General features: G+C 38.2%; 1 protein-coding gene across 2 annotated transcripts in view; it reads right to left on the bottom strand.

The window, feature by feature from the left end:
• col4a2 (collagen, type IV, alpha 2) overlaps nucleotides 1–22368 on the bottom strand; it is a 57393-nt gene that overhangs the window by 18063 nt on the left and 16962 nt on the right. For both annotated transcript variants that reach the window (XM_032568324.1, XM_032568323.1), the window contains exons 4-9: nucleotides 19053–19133; nucleotides 884–1018; nucleotides 750–794; nucleotides 541–657; nucleotides 379–447; nucleotides 244–279 (exon numbers count right to left, since the gene is read on the bottom strand). In XM_032568324.1, the coding sequence (XP_032424215.1) occupies nucleotides 244–279; nucleotides 379–447; nucleotides 541–657; nucleotides 750–794; nucleotides 884–1018; nucleotides 19053–19133 (483 nt within the window). The remainder of the gene's footprint in view (nucleotides 1–243; nucleotides 280–378; nucleotides 448–540; nucleotides 658–749; nucleotides 795–883; nucleotides 1019–19052; nucleotides 19134–22368) is intronic.

Raw genomic sequence — 22368 nt, forward strand, 5'->3', positions numbered from 1 at the left:
CACACATGAAGCAAACCGGAGTTTGTTTGGAAGCGGACCGAGCCCACCTCAAAAAGTGGGTCTTGGTCCAGTTATTTGGCTCACTTGAGGATTCAATTGAATGTATTCACACCTAACACATTTGGTCCAGACCAAAAGGGGAAAATAACTCTGCTCTGTTTAAAGCAGACCAAATGTATCAGCCAGGTGTGAGCGCATACCCATCATATTTAACCGGATTAAGTTGAATTAAATGTGTCTTACCGGAAATCCGTCCTCTCCTGGTCTCCCTGGATCTCCCTAAGGAAAGATGTTCAAAGCAATTCTGTAAAATCTACTCTATGGCAGTGAATAAAGAGATAGTTGCTTTTGTAACCATGATGCATGTTTGATTCTCACCCTGAAGCGCTTCATGAAAACGCTGACCTCCAGAGAATCCCCCTTCTCTCCCTTCCTGCCTTTTACACCCTGGAATTGAAACAACAGCAGTAAAAAAAAAATTACAATTTGCACGAACATAGATGTAATCACAGATTTCTGGGTAGATGAAGAGTTACACACGGGATTTCCAGGGCCCCCGTCGAAACCAGGTAATCCTGGGAATCCAAGTTCTCCTTTGGTCCCGTTACAACCGTCTGCTCCTGGTTTCCCTCTGGACCCAGCTTGTCCTGGGTGGCCCTGCAGAGGGAATAACACACCAGGATCAAACATCCTGTCAGCATACACAGAGTTTGAGCTGTAGATTTAGAAACGATGTGACGTTTACTCACAGGGATGCCGTCGTTTCCAGAGAACCCAGGTACACCAGTCATTCCCTTCAGGGTGAAACGGTTTCATGTATTTAACAAAGCAGGTTAATCTGCTACTCTCTTGTTCTTTACAAAAGAGCCATAAGTGTTTTTACCGTGCTGCCTTTTGGCCCTATGAAGCCACCAGTTCCTTGGTCACCTTTCTGTCCCTTGTGTCCTTGAATACCAGGATCCCCTGGTCGCCCTGGGGGCCCCTGTGGGCCCTGAGGACCAAGAAGCCCTGGAAGACCCTGAGAGTGGGAAGGTTATTAAAAAGAGGAAAACAATATAAATAACAAATAAACAAGTAAATTCAAAGTTCTGCTATTTATGCAATTTTATAAATGAATTGTTCAATAATGACAACAGCAGTCACGCCTGGGGTAGCAAAATAAGTGACACTTTTTGTGACAGCTATTTTAAAGCAGATTTCTTGTATATTTGCAGGTGTTGGTGCTTTCGAGTGTGACTCAAATACACTGACATCTAGTGGACAACCATAGTAAGTGCAAACGATATGAAAGTACTTGGGAATACTTCGATAGCGGTAGTTAAAAATATTAGGCGGAAACTTAGTGTCATAAAAAGATTCTTTGCATTTCTGCAGACTTGTTAAGACGTGTGCGGTAAGGTCGGTGTGTTTTAAATATTAAAGGCAAAATTTACATGCATTAACAACCCACTGGTTGGGTAGTCAAAGCAATGTCTAAGTCAGAAAGAATGCTAATAAGTCTTCTCTCAGAAATAGCTGAAGCTGATGAAAAAGGTAAAGATATTATTAGAATTTAATTGCAAATAAAAATGACACATCAGGCACTGAACGCTGAAAAGGAACCAGATTTAATGTGGTCGCTTTGGTTTTGTGTTGTTTAACTGCACTGACAGATTGTGGTTATTAGGCTTCTGTATCAACGAGGTAGTTGAATCATTTTTTGTCAAGTGTTTATCAACAAATGTTTTTTGTGTGTTTTATTGTTTTATTTACATATTTCAAATTCGGAACGTCCACTTGAGTCAACATCTGAAAAAACTTTTTTTGAAATGAACCTTAACTTTATTATTATTATTATTATTATTATTATTATTATTATTATTATTATTATTATTATTATTATTATTATTTCAACAAGAGTTAAAATCCTGAGAGAGGTTCTGAGACAAATGCGTGGAAGGATTACATTTTGCTTGCACTTCTTATTTAATCCGCCAGAGGGAGACAAGAAACTTTCTTTTTATATAGTACTCAGCTCTCCTCGTTCTCTATTCCCATCTAGTGGCCAAACCGTATATTGCACTTTTCTAATTTTTGATCAATTAGTTAATTACAACACTTAAACAAAACTAATAAAAAAGATTAAAATGCTTTTAAAAGTGAAATAATTATAATGTCTTTACCTTTTTCCAGAGAGAGAATCAATAAATAAAATAAATTGAAATTAATATTGTTTAGCTGTAAATAAGGTAATGGAGTTTAGATTGAATATGTAAATTAAATATAACAATATGATTATGACAAACTTGATGAAAGAAATGAAAGAAAGAAGACAAGAGGCAAGGTTAGGTGATTAAAAGCCATGTTCCCTCTTCTTTAAGGAAGTGTGGAAATGCAAACTGACCTGAAGCAGGTCAGTTTTATAGGTGGATTTTTAAAAAAGTGAAACAAACCTTCTTTAGAGCCAAACAAACAAACAAACAAACAAAAACCATAACACTTTGTAAACACTGTAACTAAAACAGCCAAGAGAGATCCTGAGGATGTGAGGCGAACCAAAATCACAAGAGAATAATTTTATAGGGTCAGCAAACATAGAGGAATGTGGACAAATTCATGTAACTGGAGGACTTTTACGGTCAGGCAGTGATGACTCTAGAGGTTTGAGTTGGTTCCTGTGAGACCCAACAACAACCATTGTTTTGTTAGTTCCCTGCCAGAAATGCTTTGGACTATATTGTAGATACTAAAGCCAAGTTTCTAAAAACCATGTTGAACTACAACCTAATCATGCTCCAAACACACAGTGAGATGGTTAAAGTTAGGTAGCTGACTGCTAAATGTAAGTTAACTTGCTCATACAGCATGTGAACCCGGAGCTGTTTGTTTGTGCTCAGCATCAATACTGAACAACAGACAGAGGTTATGTCAAAATAAGTCAAACTAAACATGGATGTCTTAAAACTGATAAACGGCCGCTATCCTTGTAGTGATAAGATGCATAGCTGATATTTTTCCACTAAAAAGTCTTCTGCAAAAGTATTTGCACGACCCAAACTCATCCACATTTTCTTACATTGCAACATGGAGCTGGTCCATTGGGATTTCATGTGACAGACCAACACAAGTCATGCATTTAACTGTGTAATGGAAGAAAAATGCTACATGGTTTCTAATTTTTTTTGCAGGAAGAAAACATGAAATGTGGAGTAGATTTTTATTCAGTCCCATTTACTTTAATACCCCTAAATAAAACCCAGACCATATAACTAATTAATTACACAGAGAACAGAGTTTATTTGTTTGTAACTTTACTTTGTTCTGGTCAAATTAATTCCTCTGGTAAAATATGGTGGTAGAAGGATTCTTTTTTTTATTTAGCAAAAATAAATTGCTAATAAATGTACAGTATTTTCTAGTTATATAAAGCTAGTTCCAAATGACTTGCAGCTACAATCACACCAACACTTAATTTGCAAAGTATTGAGTCAGAGGCTGCATAGATTGAATGACAGACTTTTTAGATTTAGATAACCATTTATAACTGTCCTTCCACTTCACATTTATAAAATCCCAACAATGAGTCTTCAAGTTCTAATTTAACTAAATGTATAAGCACTTTCATATTATCACTGTGTACTGAGTTTCAAAGATGACAAAAACTGAATTTTGTCTAAATCCTCCCAATCGTAACTGGTAGATGAAACCTGAAGGGATCCGTTTCAGTAAAACTCATTGTTCCTGAGCAGAAATCTCCCTGCAGTCCTTCCCATTCACACATCCCTACTTCACAGCGCTGCTTCTGTCTAAAGGCGTACTCTGGTTGTTACCTGCTCTCTACTTCCATCAAGCACTTCCTCCTCTCCTCACCAAGTTCTCAAGGGCTCTCACATCTTTTTTGTCTTCATTTCTAAAGCCTCCACTAGGTGAACAATGCACTCAAACTAGCCAGGCGGTTGCTATGTTACCACTGGCTAGCAGAGTGAAGCTATGGGAGTAAAGCATCAACGCTAATAGCGATCTATTATATGACAGTTCTGACGAGGGAGCCTGAGATCAGAGGAGCTGGGTCCTCGTTAAACAGATATCTTGGATTCCCTACAGGTCAATGAACACAGGCTTTCCTGTTCGCTCTGAATTCCTCTGTCTTTCAAGGCTGGTCATAATTTTGGCTGATGAAGCCCTGGAGGCAAGTGGTGCAGCCAAGCTGTAGTTTGTGTCAGCTGTAACTACGTGACCTCTTTAAGTCTTCTCTTATGTCACCAATGGAGCTGGTTGCGGCTCAGTTTTCTTATCCAAACAAACCAACTTAAACATTTTATGCAGAATTCCTGTGAGACAGATCTCACTCAAACGAGTCTAGCAAGCTTCTTGAGAATAATGTTCCACCATAGGATGGAACCTATCATATATTTTGACAGATTGGGTTAAACGTCATCAGTGACCTGTCAGATTATATCACAATAAATTTGGTCTACATGGTGTTGTTTCTTGCGATGCCTTGTCTAATTTGTTTTGGAAGTGAACAGAGTTAATGGATCCGCTGTAATTCACTCTAAGTTTATTCATTTTCCTTCCCTCTTTCAAACTTTGACACATCCAAGAACATTCAGTATTTCTATGATTTATCTTTGTGTTAAATTTCATGTTTGTTATGTTTTTGATTCTTCAATTATTTAATCATTAAGATATATTAGTGTGTAATCCCTGATGCCAAAGGTGAATGGTTCCACCATAACCACCTGAAATGTCATTCATACTCTTATGTTTATCTTCTTCCTCTATCTAAGATATTAAAGTTTACTGAATGACTCAGTAGAGACAAAGATTTAAGAAATAATATTAATATTTTAATACATAAACAGAATGAAGTGTCCTGATCAATTGCTACAATTAGTAGTCATTCATTTATGAATTTTTGTCATTCACCACATCTCTAGTAAATCTTTGCAAAGAGCTTTAAATGTATTTATTCATTACCTTACATTATTTTTTTGATGCTCATAAATCTAGCAAGGACACATATTTGTTTGACCTTTTGGATTTCTGTTTTATCGTTTCTCTTTACACATCATGGCTCTTATAAAACAAACTAAAAACAAACAAACAATGAGAAAATCTCTAATCCCCTCATTCTGTATGACATGAACTACAAAATTTAATCTGGGTGCTCTCATTGTGAGCATGTGGGATTTTTAGTCATCCAGAAAACACAAAACTATTTAAAGTTCCCACTGCCTGACATCATAAATTTAACCTAGGACCAGACTGTCCCGTGGGGTGGCCAGTTTGGGAAAGTTCACAAAAAGCAGGATGGGAACTCAAAGCCCAAAGGGCAAACCTCTGACCTGCGAGAGGAATAATATAAATTAATAAACAACTGACCGGAAACCCGCTCTGTTATTTCATGAGTCTGTGACTGCAGATACTGTGGACTTCATAAGACATGTTGTAACTATTTAGAAAAGGCCAGGGAGACTTATTAAAACACAATTAATCAAGATGAAGTGAGTTAGAATGAAAGGACACAACCACGAAAAGAATGCACAATAAAATCCAGGCACAATAAAATGTCCATGACATGGAAAATAAGGACCAGAATCATGAAATTTGAAAGAAAAAAAGGAAAATCACTGAATTTGCTAATTTGGTCTCGCGTTTCTTTAAATCTCAGCGCCACCCTTTACATTCTCCATCACAATGGGGATAAAGTAAAGCACTGCTTTAGTACAGGCAAAATCACTTTGTCTCTCCTCACAAGATTAATTGGGACTGCATCTAAAAATCAATAAGTCTTATCAAAATTGAGAGGTCAGGGCCTAGTTTTAGCCTAGCACAGGGGTGTCCAAACTTTTTGCAAAGAGGGCCAGATTTGATAAAGTCAAGATGCGCGGGGGCCAATAGTTTGTTCGGACATTTTTTAACTACAAAAGTGTCATGCAAATACACTCTGTTATAAAACTATTTTCATTGTCACAATTATCTTTATTTTTCAAATGACAAAATAACCAAATATAAGCCACTCAGGCAGATGAGAACAACTCTAAAAACACAAATTCTGCTTTTCTTTCATATCTGGAGAGTCAGATAACATTGAACAAACTGTATGAAATACCTTAAATTTACATGAGTTTAAAAATATCTTTGCCTCAAGAACATTTTAAACAGGAGTTATAAGTAATGCAAAGTTGTCTGTTATTATTAAATCTTAAAACAAGTGAATTTTGCTCGTCATTTACAATATCTTTCAGAAAGTAATAGTTTGTATCACATCTACAGGTTCATAACCAAATCTTACTCAAGAGTTTAATAAAAATAAGTGCCATAAATCCAGGTGCATAAATGTTCTTTTGACTTTTCACTGCTGATAGTGACAGACGGTTATCGTTCAAAACACTCAGTTTCATGTCCTCAACTCTCAGTGCCACACTGTTACGTGCCGGGCAAACATTTGCAAATTCTTGCTTCTTCTCAGGGCAAATGTTCTCCACCATTTTCATAACACAGTTTTGATAAATGTATCTTCAGTAAAAGGTTTGCCATGTTTAGCTATTAACATTAACATCGTAGCTTGCTTTGGTGGTATTTTCTTTTGACTCAGGCCTAAAGAAATCGCTGTTGTGATGCCAGTGCAGCTTGGAGCTGCTTCAGTTTTTCAGCATGGTCACTCCCTGTTAGCTTGTTGTTGTTAGCTTGTTAGCATGTTTACTCTGGTAGTGTATCTTTACGTCAAAATCCTTAAACAAGGCAACCGTCTCATTACAAATTAGACAAGCATAATTGCCTTGATTTTCAGAAAAGAAGTATTGTAATTCCCATCTCTCTTGAAAGCGGCGGCCCTCACTGTAAACTTTCCTCGTTTTCTTTGCAGTGGCCATGGCAGAAATGAGTGGAGAGGGGTTCGCTGCACCGAGGCAGAGACTGATGGTATTAAAGTGGTGCTGCCACCATTTGGTGAAAGGAGGAATTACAGTTTCAAGTTTTATGATTTATTTATTCTGTTTCACAGTGCAGGCGGGCTATAAATAATACATTATAAGACCGAAGCTGCGGGCCGTATGAAATCTGACCGCGGGCCGTGATTGGCCCCCGGGCCGGACTTTGGACATGCCTGGCCTAGCACATCAGTTAGCATCTCCCTTCACAGAGCCCTCATAGTGAGATTCACATTTAATAAAGCGTATGTGATGTTTAAACACTACAGCAGCTTTATAAAACCTAATTAACCCATTTTTAAATGCTTTTAAAAATCTAATTTTTCTTTTTTTGCAAAAAAAAAGCCTTTTGATGCTATATCTCTGAAGCTTGCATTACATCTAAAGTCAGAAATATTTTTTGAAGTTCAAACAAAGCTCAAACAAAGTTTTATGAAATGTCTGCTCCTGTCATTGAAAATTGTGACAAATTTCTTTAAGTTGAAAGTGCTGTAAAGACATGAGGAAATGAGTATTTACATTTTTTAATCAATTAAAAACACGACGGATAAATTTATGAGCAGAAAAAGACCAGAACGGAACAATAAGAAGTGACCACCACGAAGGAAAACGCAAACACTGAACGTCTGCTTCTTCTTTGACTCCCCCAGTTGGACCCAGACGCTTTGGTCCACTTAGTACTGCTGCTTTGCGACCTATCTCATCTGTTTTTCTTGGACGCATTTTTCCTGGACTCATTTCCTGAAGAGCCGCGTCCCGCATGCTTGATACTCGGAGAAGAAAACAGGACTCTGCACCCCCTTCCCGGATGACTGGTCGGAGGGAGATTGGGTTTAGAGGCAGGCCAGAAAGGTTCTGCTCGGAGGGCAAACGGGGCAGTCAACTGGATCCCCTAAGGAGGGTAAATAAACATCTGCAGATGATGTTTAGATATATATTAGTGTGTGTTTAGATCCGCCGTCTGCAGCCAGGAAGGTCAGTTTTCTGAGAGTTCTGAGAATGTTCTGGAAATCCCGGATGGTCGTCATGAATCAGATAAAAAAAAAAAAAAGATACTCTGGAAGTGAAGAGGAGGCAAGTTGGTCACATGAGATAAAGATGGAAAAATAGTGTCTAATGAAGGCTTTTCCGTGAGAAAGTTGATATTTTTTCTGTATTTTTGCCATGGAAACAAGCAAAACCTAAACTCAACGCTTTCATGAACTGCAACCAGTACTTCTGAGTCATGTCTCGGAAACATTTCTTGTTCCGCAACAGAGGGAAGGAGTCAGGGGGCAAAAGCTGACGACGTGCAGAGCAGCATCAGTCGTTTGTTGCCGCTAGGGTTGCTTCCCATGCAGATCTTTGTTTAATCATTCAGCACAAAGACATTTGTGTACATTTGAATTCATGTGTTTAAGCTCTAACTTCTGCACGTGAACACACACGAGCCAGAAATGTGACAGAGTTCAGACTGAAACGGAGAGCTGCTAATGACCCGTTTGAATAAAGCGTGTCTGTCTCTGTTGTAGTGATCAAAACTCGAGGGGGAGATGCCAGCCTGAGAACAGAACGGCCTGGTTGTCCAACTATCCCAGGGGTCTCTGGGGCCCGACACCTGCGATATTGCCTCACGTCAGAGGAATGAGACATCTTGAGCCTACGTTCCGAGCACACTTAGGCCTTAGGAGGTTGCAGCTGCAGTCTGTGTGTGTGCGCGTGTGTGAGAGAAAGAGAGAGAGCAAGAAATGAGGTGTTGCCTTCTCCTTGGAGATCAACCACCTGCGTGTCTGAAAGGTGTGTCTGCATGTCTGAGTGGATAATGAGTTCCGCCATCGGTGGGTCGCCTCGGTAATCCCTCTGTGACATTTATCGCTCAAATTAAAATGCTTTATATCACCACTGATTTTTGTTTTCAGATTTTGTTGAGTAATCGTGTGAGGTTGAGGGAAACCATTTGTGCTACATAACGTAGATAGTTTCCTTACAGGTATTTCAGGGTGAGAAGGGAAGAAGAGTAGAGAGGAAAAGCTAGTTTTTGTTTTGGGAATGTTTGTGAATGTTGAGGAATGAAGGATATCAAGGTTGTAATTACTGGCCATTGCATGTAGAAATTGTCTCTGCTGCTTCTCTCATTTATTATCAATAAGGTATTGAAATGTCAGCAATTTGAGGGAAAAATTTAAACTTTCTTTTTTCCTTAACGTAAATAAAAACCGGACCCACATTATTTCTTGGATGGGAAATTTGACAGTTTTTGTTCCTCAGAAGCGGGGCTCGGCTTGAGAAGTTTGTGAACGTGCAGCTGTTATGTTGGACCCAATTTACATTGATAAAATCCAATAAGTTGAGCACCAGGGATTGTCCTTGTAATCCTCAGGAACTTCGTCTGAAACCACGCGGCTGACCCACTGGCCGGACTGGACGAGGAAATGTTTTCTCACAAGGGAACCGTCGCTGCAGTTCTAGAACATTCACAATCACGTCACTAATAAGGTTAAAAAAAAATAAACGGTTCCCCCTCATATTAGTCATTGGAGAAATACAATTCAGTATATGGTGGTCTTCACTGACCAATCATGCAGCAAATGACCCAGGAAAATCAAACCCAGGATAACAATGTTGGAGACTAAAGCCTCTGAACCTGCTGCATACCAACTCAGTGCCTGATTCATTAAATTACTCCTTAAACTTTGCTTTTTCCTCCAATCAATCACATAAAAGATCCTAATCATCAAAAATATGTAATGTTTTTGGCATATTCAAGTACACCCAGTATGTGTTCATTACGTTTTTGTGGGCAGACTGATATCGCTTTTGAATTATTGAATTATGTCGAGTTGAATTATGAAACGTCAGCACAAGCAAAGCTGCCAAAAAGAGGAGAGGAAGAGCTGCACTTTTTAGTAACCAAATAAGGAAATGTCAGCTCATTTCTGAGGGAACACCGTGGATATAAAGACAGAGAGGTGGATCAAGACATGTTATTAAAATAAAAAAATAATTTGCGTTTACAACCAACAACACAACAAATCTGTGAAACCGCCTGAAATTTAAACTGTGAATGACCTGTTAGTAACTAGCTATTATGGAAATATTGATTGAGGATTTTTCAGCAGTTTTGTTTGTTGTAAGCTCATTTGTACGGCAAAAAGCCTTGTTATGTAACATTGCCAATATTAGCATATTCTTTTTCTTATTTTGTTAAACATTTACAGTATAATTTAATTGATATTTCATTCATTTTTTCTGTTTTGATTTTCTACTTCTATATATGGTTTTAATTTATTTATTAAGTATTTTATTTTTCAAAGACAATTGAAACACAGTATATTGCTGATTTTTTATTTTATTTTAAAATTGTATATACTGTACGAACGTGAATATGAAGACATTGTCACTTGAGCGTTTCCCCTCGCCCCCAAAGCCAGCAAGTAATCATTTTAAATAACTATCAAAATACTAATTATTTCACAGCTAAACAGCCCTATGAAACATTTACGTAATAACTGAGCACCTATAACGTGTCGGCATGTGGGATAAACTCAAATCTCGCATCATGCCAGTCTTAGAGGAGACTGTCTAATGTGAGAGTCTGATTGTTTTCTTCACCCTGATGTGGGTTTCCATCATAGTCCCTGATGGTGAACATGGAGCTCGCAGTTTGCCTTCAAACGTTAAACTTCTTTCTGACTGCAAATAAAAAGCACCGATGCTGTGAATGGAGATGAGCAGAGATAACGGCGTTTTCACCAAAGCTCTCATGTTTTACAGACCAGACAGATTAAACGGTGATAAAGCATGCGGTGTGTGTGTGTGTGTTTTTAAATGAAACATGGGGGAGGATAGATGGTACCAGGAGGTGTCCTCCAGAAAACAGTGAAAAAACCCTTCAGAAAACTGGAATGTAGGTTATGAGGAATAAAATAAAACTGACCTTAATTCATTATTTTTGAGGGATTATGATAAAGGAACACTGACATTCAGAGCTGCAGCCACAACATCAAATGAAATATTTAAGCTCCTATACTCTGGTCATCATCATTTCACCTGTCCTTGCTTACACACTACTTACACCCTGTGCTCTGAGATGATGATAACACAAGCAGACTACAGATGGTAAGAAGGTCAGGGTCTGTGTGTGTAGATACACACCCTGTTAAATACTGAACCGCTAAACCTTTTCCCTACTGTAATAGAGACAAGGTCACAGTCAGGGTCATTGAACGACTTCAGGATACAAAAACACAAAATCGCCACTTTTCATGTGCGCTCTACTCCTGACCACACACACACACACGCACACCAAAACGCACACACATCTGTTCAAACAATTCGCCTTCCTTCCTTTGGAAAATATTGTTACTGTATGCCTGTCATGCTTTCTGCTCTGAAATGACACAGACGCAGTGGAAAACAACAGCTTTAGATTTACAGCTCTCCATTGTTGTGTTTAGACTGAGGAAGACACAAACAGGATTTCTGAACTTTGTGCAGAATAACTGTTGCAACCAAAATTTATCAGCTCCTTAATGTTTGTTTCAGCCTCATTCAAAACGGCAAGGCCATTCAAAAGATTGCAGATATGTTTTTTATCAGCTACGTGTGTGCCGAAAGGCTTTGCATCGGTATGTGAAGACATTATAGTTCAAGGCCTTTGAAGGGAGGTTCTGTTAAAATTCTTTTAAGAAAGTATAAAAATATTGTCCTACCTGCAGTAGATAACTATCATAGCATCTTTCTTTGCAGATATGTCTCAATAAATCAACATAAATGAAAGTTACATCTTCAAAAATGATTGATTTTCTGTTAATTTTGATGATTATGGCTTATGGCTAATAAAAGCTCAATACAATTTCTCAGAAAATTATGAATTTTATGCAATTAGTAATAACACTACATTACAGTACTGACTTGAGACACAATTACTTTCCAGCAGACAAGGTCATTCTTAAAGAAGCTGGGCATTCACAAACAGCTACAAGAAAGTTGTGTGGAAGTAGTGTCTTGTCTGAGCAAATGATTCAAATTTAAATTATACATCTGATCTTCTTCCTCTTCTGCTGTAAAATGATTGATGAAACTTTTTGAGACTTTTAGATCCTGCATCTGGCCGATTGTATAATCTGTAGGTCATCACTACACCGCTCCCTCAACCTGCCATCTGCTGCTCTTGGTCTCGTTTTGTTTATTAAGTCCAAAGTCAGTGCAGCCATCTTCTGGGGAGTGTTGTGTTTCTTTGAATCGGCAGTGAAAACAGGTCCTCCTTTTTCTATGCAAACAATAGTCATCTTGTTCCTAGACAACATCCATCTTCTAAACTATGAAGATCTGACAGTTTTAAAGGCCCCTAAAGATGGACTTTGGCTGGTCAAACCAGACAGCAACAAGAGAAACGTGAAGCAGAACTACTGATTTCTGCGTTGGCCTGAGCTAGATCTGGAGCAGGATAATATGCTCTTGTGATGTTTGCTACATCAAATATGAGAAGCATATGGTGCTGTGTGTTGGTCATCTTAGTTGTTGCTGTGCAACAAAGGCCCCAGACAGATACACACATGTTTCAATTGTTTAAAAACTGTTTTTTTTTTCTCCCACCAAAACACAGCTACTGTGATTGTGTATTGAGAACTTGAATTTAAATGGCTGCTCCTGATACTTAAAAAAATAAAATAAAAATGTTCTCCTCGATCCCACTGAATACCACAAAACAAGGAGGGATCTGCAACATACATTAGTGGGTGTTTCCTGTTTAAATGGAAAAGGAAAGTCATAGAGATGGAAAAAGAATCATGTTTCAGTTGTCTCCACATTCCCATTGATGTAATTCAGAGAAGTACAATAACAAAGTGGCTCCTTGTGAATAAAATACTAAAATGCTAAAAGTTTAAAAGTTTAGACCTGCTGATGCACATGAGAGGTCAGAGCTGCTCCTTTTTCCAGTTCTGGATCATGATTGTGACCCAGCCTAAAGGACAAAACTCTGAATAAAAACAAATCATAATTCATATTTTTTTCCCCCAAACACAATATGAAACGTCCACTTAAAAAGACCAAACTTTCTGTTTCTGTTAATTAGCTGAGTTACATGACTTAATATTTAGACTTCTAAACGGTCTGAACAAAATGTAAACAAATTGTTGTTTAATGCTGCTATGCCAACCTTTGATTCATACACTGTGGGTGTAATTAGGACAATTTCTGACCATATCCCACGTAATTTAATCATTATTGTGAGTTTTTTTAAATGTTATTTACCGCTTCATCTTTTCACAAACCTTTCCATCTTGCAACAAACAGCTGCTTTCTGTCCGTCAGTTTGAGCATCCTCTGTCACATTCCCTCCAAATCCACAGACTTATTTTCACACAGGACTCTGCCAGCCCCGAGATCCCCACTGAATTCCTCTTTCCAACCGTCTCGGGAAGAGAAAATCCTCCCTTCCAAATGTTTTAATGATAGCAGCAGGTTGTTGCTCCGCTGCCCTCCCACAGCCTCACATGCATGAATCCTTTTTGTTTTCTTTGCTTTTTTTAAATCAGTTTAGTCTTCCCTGGCATATTTAACCTGACCAGACATCTGCAGGAATGAACGGGATCTCACAGCTTAAAGCTGCACAACCATTGACCTGCAATCATCACTGCAAAATCAGTTCATTCAAAGCTGCATCTGCTGCAACATTATTTCACTATTTTGTGTATTGAATCTGCGCTACATTCACTGTCCTTATTTACTTATAGTTTCCAAGATCTATGCACATACAGTACAGACCAAAAGTTTGGACACACCTTTTAATTCAATGAGTTTCCTTTATTTTCATGACTATTGACATTGTAGATTCACACTGAAGGCATCAAAACTATGAATAACACATGTGGAAATATGCACTAAACAAAAAAGTGTAAAACAACTGAAAATACCCCTTATATTCTAGTTTCTTCAAAGTAGCAACCTTTTGCTGTGATTACTGCTTTGCACACACTCTGCATTTTCTTGATGAGCTTCAAGAGGTAGTCACCTGAAATGGTTTTCACTTCATAGGTGTGCCCTGTCAGGTTAATAAGTGGGATTTCTTGCCTTATAAATAGTCATGAAAATAAAGAAAACCCATTGAATTAGAAGGTGTGTCCAAACTTTTGGTCTGTACTGTATATACAGCTATTGTCAGCCTTTAGTGTGCCACTCAGATTATATAGATTTGCTTTTAATGGAACAAGGAAATGGGCCATTTATAGCAAAGGTCAAACTTACATACAATCTTGTTCCCACAAAACAGAGGGTGACTATATGAAAAGCAGATCAGTAGACCGTCATTGTGCGTGACTTCCTGTCTTTCCCTGTCCTGCATCACCCGAGGAAGCATTTCCCATGGTAGAAAAGAGGCGGCATCCCCCCTTCTGGACGGTGTCTATAATAGGTGCCATGTTTTTTCCTCTGTTTCTTTTTTAGAGTTTGTTTTTCTCTTCATGTTCACTGAGCTCATCCACAGGATGCAAGTGAGGCTTATTGTTTTCAGCATAAAGCCGGTAACTGTGTTCTCCCATAAAGGCTTGAAAAGGAACAATCTGCAGTTCAGGTTATTAGCGATGATTCATGTTGATATGCTGTTCATGTTCTTTCCTTTCCAGTTTCGAGGCTTCAGAAACCACGAAAAGCTCAGTTTCATTGAACCGCCCACCTTGCAGAGCTCGTGAATCTTTCACTTTACTTTGTCTGTAACGATGCCAGCTCTGTTAAACTTGTGTTTCTCAGCTATAAAACAAACTTCTAAACTGCTTTAATCATTGTCTCCATCTCAGTGCGCGGTTCCTTCTTTTTACTGTCTGTCGATCATGAATTCAACCCACTAATGATGAAGGGAAACAATGGCGGCTTTGGGAGAGGACAGAGGGGTAGCTGATGTTTTTCTGCAGGCTGGCAGAGAGAGAAGAGTCAGGCGGCCAAAGTCTCTGTTTTCAGGCCTAAAGCAGAAAACTTCGTCAAAATAAGATATTTGTTCCTCAGCAATGAATCGGCTTCATTGTTTTAGTCTCTCTGATGCTCTATGTTTGTTTCTCTTCCACCGTTTAGACTTTTGATGTTTTTTCACAAAAATCGTGGATATTTGAGAACGTTATAATGAATCTTACATTTCCAGCCAAAATGTTGCTGCCCCATTTGAAATCATTGTTTTTCAAAATTAATCTGTCAGGCACTTTTCTTGTCACACCTGCGTCGCTGTAAAATAAAGCCGAGCATTTAATGGGGAACTATTGTCATAGAGCTTCCACTTGGACGACTTTGGCCTTTGACAACGTTGAAACACTTTCAAAATCTGACTCTTTTGATAGTCAAAATGATGATTTTTAAGCCAGAATTGTTTTCAAACAGGATGGAGACAAACACAAATGCATTTGCAAACAATTTGCTCATTCTGTCATGTTTTTGTAGGAGCTGGTGGCTCTTACAATGTAGATGATGTAAAAGTAACAAAGTAGAGCAAAAGAGAGACGGGAGTTTAATAACAGTAAAATAATATGATATTCGATTATCTGTACATATCTGTATATACTCTGTTTTTAGGTTATCTGGTAAGACAGGCAACATTCGGTCTAAATGTTTCCATGTAGTGATCAAAACCACATAGTGGACCTATTAACAAGCAACCACTTTCTGCAACAGCTGTAGAAAATCTCAGCCAATCCAGACATCTGCAGTGGATCAGTATTAAACGTCCAGTGAAGCCCACATCTCCATATCTCTCCCCCGATGGAGATATTTTCAACAAGACACGGTTGAGAAAAAACAGTGAGAAAAATTTAGAACCTATTTCGTTTGCCAATCTGAACAAGGAGATAGCGTAAAAAAAAAACCTTATAAAGAGGACACAAGTTGTGTAAAACTGAAGAAAAATGAAAATTTCTGGCTAATCTTGAATGTAACAGGATGCAGGAACCAATTTTTGTTTTTATACATGAAACACAAATTCTTGCTAACAATAAAGCCTCACTCTCGCCCATTGTTACTGAACGACTGAAAAAATATTTCCCTTTGTTTCTGGCCAATTCTGGGCTATAGTCACGAATACGGAGGAAGGAAGAGATAGGTGGACTGATGACCTCATTACAAGACTTCTGTGCCTTTCAGATGTGGAATGTAAAACTTCCTCACTCCTGTCTCTGTGTCTCTGAACAGGAGCTTCCTGTATACATGCCCAGAGCGCACTTCAAAGGTCAGACTCACTGGCAAGTGTCCAGTAAACTCTCAGTGGATGACAAGGTGCATTTGGAAGACATTCCTACCTTCCCTCCTGTCGTTTTAGAGAGAATCTCTCACAGGAGCTGTTCTAACGCATGTTGATTTCACACTCGAGTTTACAGCGTCTTACGTCTGAACTGAGACATTTACAGTTTCCATGAGCATTGTTCACAGGATAAGAGAAACAAAGGAAATGGGACAAATTTGTCATCAGGACAGCTTGTCTTTTGCCTGTTTTAAACTTAGGATGGGTAAACATTTAACTCAGTTCTAGACTCCAGTTAAAGAGTTCAAACTTAAATCAAAGATGGATGAAATAACATGTTTTGGAGGAAGGAGGACAGAAAACAAAAACTTTTTCTAATTTTTTATGTTTATGAAAGCTTTACTTTTCTTAAACTAGACTTATTACCCCAGCTCATCACTGTTATCTCTTTACTGTATGACGCCGTTTTTTGAGAATTTATACAACAACCTCACAATTTCCACAGGGCATGGTGTGCATATAAATGCATAGACATTGTTGTGTGCTGTTTTCATTGTTGTGATTTATTTATCAAACAAATCTCATCAGCCGATAGATGGAAATATACTTTTAAATCACATTAAGTTTGCTTTATGCCCTGTTTTTCGTAGAAGTCTGCTCACACCGAGCCGGGTTCTGAGAGCTGAGATACTGCTGCCAACTATTAATGTCCCTCTCCTGCTGTTATCTTTTTCCTCTCCACTGTCGCTACATGCATGCTCAGTTTTAGGACTTACTGTGAAGTCAACGGTACAACGCAAGCGACTGTCTATTGTTTTCGTCCAGAAGGAGTGCAAGACAACAATTCAATACAATTTATACTTTATTTATTAGCGCAGTATAAATACAGTATCAACAAAATTTCTGTTTTTGTGCATCAATCTATTCCTTATTTTCAAAGCTTCTCAGTCACAAAACAATGAGAATTGTTCTATGAAGTGTATCTGTGCTTTTTAATGATATAAAAGCACAGATACACTTAAGTTTGGGAATTTTTTGGATCAAGTTTAAAGTATCCTCAGGTCAGGATTCAAATGTAAAGTTCTGCCAAAAGCAGCATGTAAAAAAAATAGAAGAGAGCATGTTTTCTCTCACCAAGTTTAAATGAATAAAAAGCTACACCACAACTCATGTCGCTGCATCAATAAGAAATAAAAACCTGATTTGGGATGGGATTTCTAAATCAGGAAGCCATCTGCTCATACATACATGAGCCAGATACATTGAATCACTGTTAGAATAACAGGAAGAAGAACTTTTGAGAAATGATATCTAAAGGTCAATAATTTCAGTTTATTCTTTAAAGGGAAACATCTGCATTGGATATAGAAGCATTTTTTTTTTTTCAAACTCATTATGCAGGGGGTGAATTGGTGCAGAAAGTAGATCGTGGTGTTGAAAAGTCTTCAAGGAAGGGAAACTTAAAGTCCAATAATCTGATGAAGTACGTGTCTGAATCAAAACACAGCCTTTAGTCATGCAGAACCTCCATTACTCACTCTAAGCTTGTTATCTGAATATGTTTAGTCTACGTCTGTCTGTCTGATTTGAAATGTACTTTCTTTTTTTGCTCTTACATTTTTCCCCCATCATCAGTCTCCCAAACTCCAGATGGTCCTGCAGTGATCCTTATTTTATTTCATAAGGTTTAATGCTGTGAATTTCAACACTTTTCACAGTGTCACATTATTGACTTTACTCAAATAGTTTTCAATTTCCCAGCACATCCGAAGCAGCTGGATAGATTCTCATTGCTCAACACGTTTACAATAGGTTATTGTGATTATTGATTTTCAGCATTAAATATAGTTTCTGAAACTGTCATGCACATTCAAAGTAGATTAAATTGAAATGTGTTGTCATGAACTCATTATCTTTTTTATTTTGTCACGTTGAAACCACAATCAACATTTTTTTTTGGATTTTATGTGATGAACCAGCGTAAAAGTAGTGCATAATTGTGAAGTGAGAGGAAAATAAACTTTATTTAAATTTTTTTTTTACAACTTGAAATCTGAAAATTGTGGTGTACAGTTGTATTAAGCCCCCTGCACTCTGATAACGCTAAATAAAATATAGAAAAGATGTCAGTGAGGACTTCCACAAATCTTGTTTTTTATAAAAAGAAGGCAATTAAAAATCATATCAAGTCCAAAGGATTAACTATAATAATAATTTGTTAGAGGCTGAAAAATAGGCCTCTAACAGCGATAATGGGGAAGAGGTCCAAAAGGACATCCATCAGAAAAGAAGTCTTCAGATGCAACGAGATCTAACCACTGGAATGGTTTAGATCAGTTTATATTGGTTGTGTTAAAATGGCCCAGTCAAAGATAAGACTTGAATCCAACTGAGGCTCTATGGCAAGACTTGAAACTGTGGCAGAGCCTGAGCCATTTTGTGAATGAATGTGCAAAAATTTCAGATGTGAAGAGCTGAAATAGAAATATCACATAAAATGTCAGGTGTAAAGTTGGTTCTAGAAAGCATTGTTTCAGAGGGGCTTAATACAAATGCAAAACATTCAAATTTGCATCTGCTTTTTTCCACTTTTGTAAACCGTTAATCCTTTTTCTTCGTCTTGGACCAATATGCACCAATTTGTGTTGGTCTGTTGAAGGTTTCATTTGTGGAGTGATAAAGTGAGAAAAACCTCATGGGCTATAAATCTGTTTCCAGGGCTCTGTAAATACCTGGCTTGTATTTGAAGAAGAACGCATTATTTTCCAATCAACCTTCCATAAAACTTCCAAGAGTTGTGTGTGTGTGTGTGAACCTTATTTGGTTCTCCAGACTGAAAGCCAAAAGCTGGTGACGGTTAACGCTGCCTTGAAGTAAGCAATGGGAAGAAAGAGAAGCAGAGGGATGTTTGCAGAGCTGTACAGAACGGGACTTACCCTGGCACCCTTCTCTGGAAAGCATTTACAACCACCGCTGCAGTCTCTTCCCCCACATGGGCCACTGTGCTTCTTCCCACCCTGTCAGACACAAAGCAGACAACATTAGGGCTTTTTGCAGCTCAGAGCAGAAATTTCACATATTCACATCACCGCCGCATGTTCCTGTTTACCACATCTGCAGTGATCCGTCTTTATGTGCGACGGGACGCAGCCCGGGGGTGAACTGTTGGTGTGAACAGCTGTGCTCGTGAGCTCTGCGGTTCACAAATGTCTCTCTGCTGCATCAGAGCGGCTGATTGTCACACCGCCGTCTGCACACTTGTTAGTTTGAAGTGGTGAGAGAATGTTTTGGTGTGGCTCAAATGAGTCATGACGATATCATAGAAATTTTGGTTTGTTGTGATGCTAAGAAACAGGACTAGCATGGTGACAGACGGGGACAATTCCTCCTTAGATGTCTGCATTCCAACCAAACCACCCACCATCACAGGCTGATCTGTGTGAGACGTCACACACACATACACACGCACAGAGCCTGGGGTCTGTGTAGACATGACATGATCAAAGAAATCAGTCACAGGAACCTGAAGGTCAAGGGAGTCAAGACCTTAATGCAGCTGAGATCACTGGAGATGAAAACCCAGATGGAAACGAGTCTAGTGCTCATTTACTTCCATTCTGAATACTGATTCAGAAATCTGATAATACCCAGTTGTGTGTTTGATAATGAGATAATAATGCACAGGTGACGAACAGCCTGTGCTGCTTTAGGCTTTGTTACGTAAACTTTATTTAACCAGGAAAATGCCAAATGAGATTGAAAATCGTTATTTCAAAAGTTTCCAGGACAAGACGAGCAACATAATAAATAATCAACAAGCTGAAACAATCAGAGAACACAAACATAATCAACATATTGATTAAAATCAAATTAGGATAAACATTTTCAATCAGATTTTTGAGTTACTGGGGAGCTCTTTGAATTTTTTTTTTTTAGATTTTTAGTTCCAAACAATTATGGACACCTTAAATGCCTTTATGTAGAGCTACATTAAACTGTTTCCAAGTGTTTGATTTAATCGGTTTTCACACTAAATTAGTAAATTGGATATATCAATGTTGTCTCAATAAGATGTTTAAATCAATCTACCAAATTAAACTTGTATTACTTTGTGAGTGCAGAATCGCTACCATTTCCATTTGTGACACTAGTGCAAAGAATGCTTTGCATACTTTTAAATTGTTCTCTTACATTTTCTACTAGTGATGCCAGACAGAGAATATTAATATTACATACATACATCAAAATAACTCTTTCACATCTTTGTCTAAGGAGAAGAGACAAGACCGTGCAGTGTTTTGAACGTGATGTGAGAGTAAAGCTTTAATTGCAGACGTCACAGAAATGTTCTCCCTCTTGCACCCTCCACCTACACACCCATACCGGAGCCTCCTTAGACAGAAAATACTCAAATACCTTCTCCTCTTCCTTGTTTATAAAATCTAAATGGCCACTTTATGCTCACAGTGGCAACAAAGTGGAAGATAAAGAATCAGAATAATTCTCCCTCCTCGGCCTCCACGTACAAAGACCACATTGAAGAGCACAAAAACCTCTTTTTGCTGCACAGCCATCGTCCTTAATGATCCCAGATCTCCAACAAAAGACCCTCTTCCTCTTCTTATGGAATGCACAACACGCCATTTAGTTTTTTCCTCTCTCGTTGCGTCTGAAGACTTCTTTTCATGATGCTGTTAGATAAAACTAAGAATTATATGGTTCAAATTTAGCCTGAGTCACTGATGTCAACAAAAAGGAGTCATTTTATCTTCTCAAAATGGATTTTTGATTGGGTATTTGGTGAAAAAGCTAAAAAACGATTATCTGTGGTGGGAGATAAAAAAAAAAGAATAATGGTCACCTCATCGCAGTAAGGATGTAAGGCAGTCACGTCATGACCTTTCTCCATACTGAGGTGGAAATCCAAAACACAGACAATAGACTGAGTCACTCCCGAACGGACACACAAAGAACCAGCTCCCATAGAAGCAATTATGCTTCACCAAAAAATGCGACATCAATTCAGCATTACAGTTTACGAGCTCAGAATAGCTCATGAAAGTCTCACCAGAAGACAATGGGACTGGGCAGCAGCATCCTGTCTCCGCATCCAGAGGCACAACAACCTGACTTTTGATAAAGTCACCTTTTCCATGCTTTAGGTATGACATGATGGCACAGACATACCGAAACTTTAATAAATTCTCCCCCCATAAAATTTTTTTTAAATTAAAACAAGGCATGCAAACATTTGTGTCTTGACGCTCTGCAGGATTTCTGGAAACTATTAAATCACTGGGAAGCTATTCTACAGCACTTAGAGTTCTCAAACTCTTGTCTGAGACTTTTTAAGTACTTGTACTTCTTTAAGAGTAGCAGTTCTGTGACCTTTAAATATGGACTGATTTAACTCTCAATAATTTGTCTTTTTTTTTTGCAGTTAATCTTATTTTTTATCTCTATTTTATTTATTTACAAAGTTTAAAAGTTTATAAGTTTAATAAACTACTGCTTCAGAGGAATTGAACAGTAGATGTAGGCCACCAAGCCACGGGACTTTCAGAACGCTGTCATAAATCTGGCACCAGCAGTCCTGCATGTCAAACTGTAATAACAAAGGACCAAATCGCAGTCTAAACAAAGGAAACCCGACAAATCTACCAGATGAGACTGTATTATTTTATTATATATAAATAACATTCTTTTTATCGTCAGACAGATTTTGAGACGATAAGAGAAAATGTGTTCCTGGCTGTCAGAAAGCAACAATGACCTATGATCGGATTTACTTAGACTCTTCATCTACATCATCTGGTTTACAATGGGATCCTGCTGTGATTATAACTTCTTCCCATGAAGCATGCTCTGCTTCCCAACAGCAGACACCAGTGTCACTCTCTGTGAACCTGAACTTCAACGTGGACAATCTCGACAAGGAAGAAATAAGGCACTGGTGCAAATTGGTGCTTTTATGCTCGATAAACATCTGTTGCGATTCACACGGAGAGGCCAAATGTTTTCTGATGAAACGTTTTACGCTCAAGTGAGAACAAAGATGGAGCTTTTTCACCACAAAGACAAGAATGATGAGCTTTCAAACACAAGAACACTATCAAATGTGAAGTATGGGGGTGCTAGTGTCATGCTGGGGGGTTTGATTATTCCAAACTGGGACAGAGTCGAATGCTTTACAGGACAATAATCACATAAATACATTAAGTCTGGTATCAGAACAGATAACAAATGCTAACA

This window comes from Xiphophorus hellerii, chromosome 7, assembly GCF_003331165.1.
Source record: "Xiphophorus hellerii strain 12219 chromosome 7, Xiphophorus_hellerii-4.1, whole genome shotgun sequence".
In the NCBI taxonomy this organism is placed as follows: Eukaryota; Metazoa; Chordata; class Actinopteri; order Cyprinodontiformes; family Poeciliidae; genus Xiphophorus; species Xiphophorus hellerii.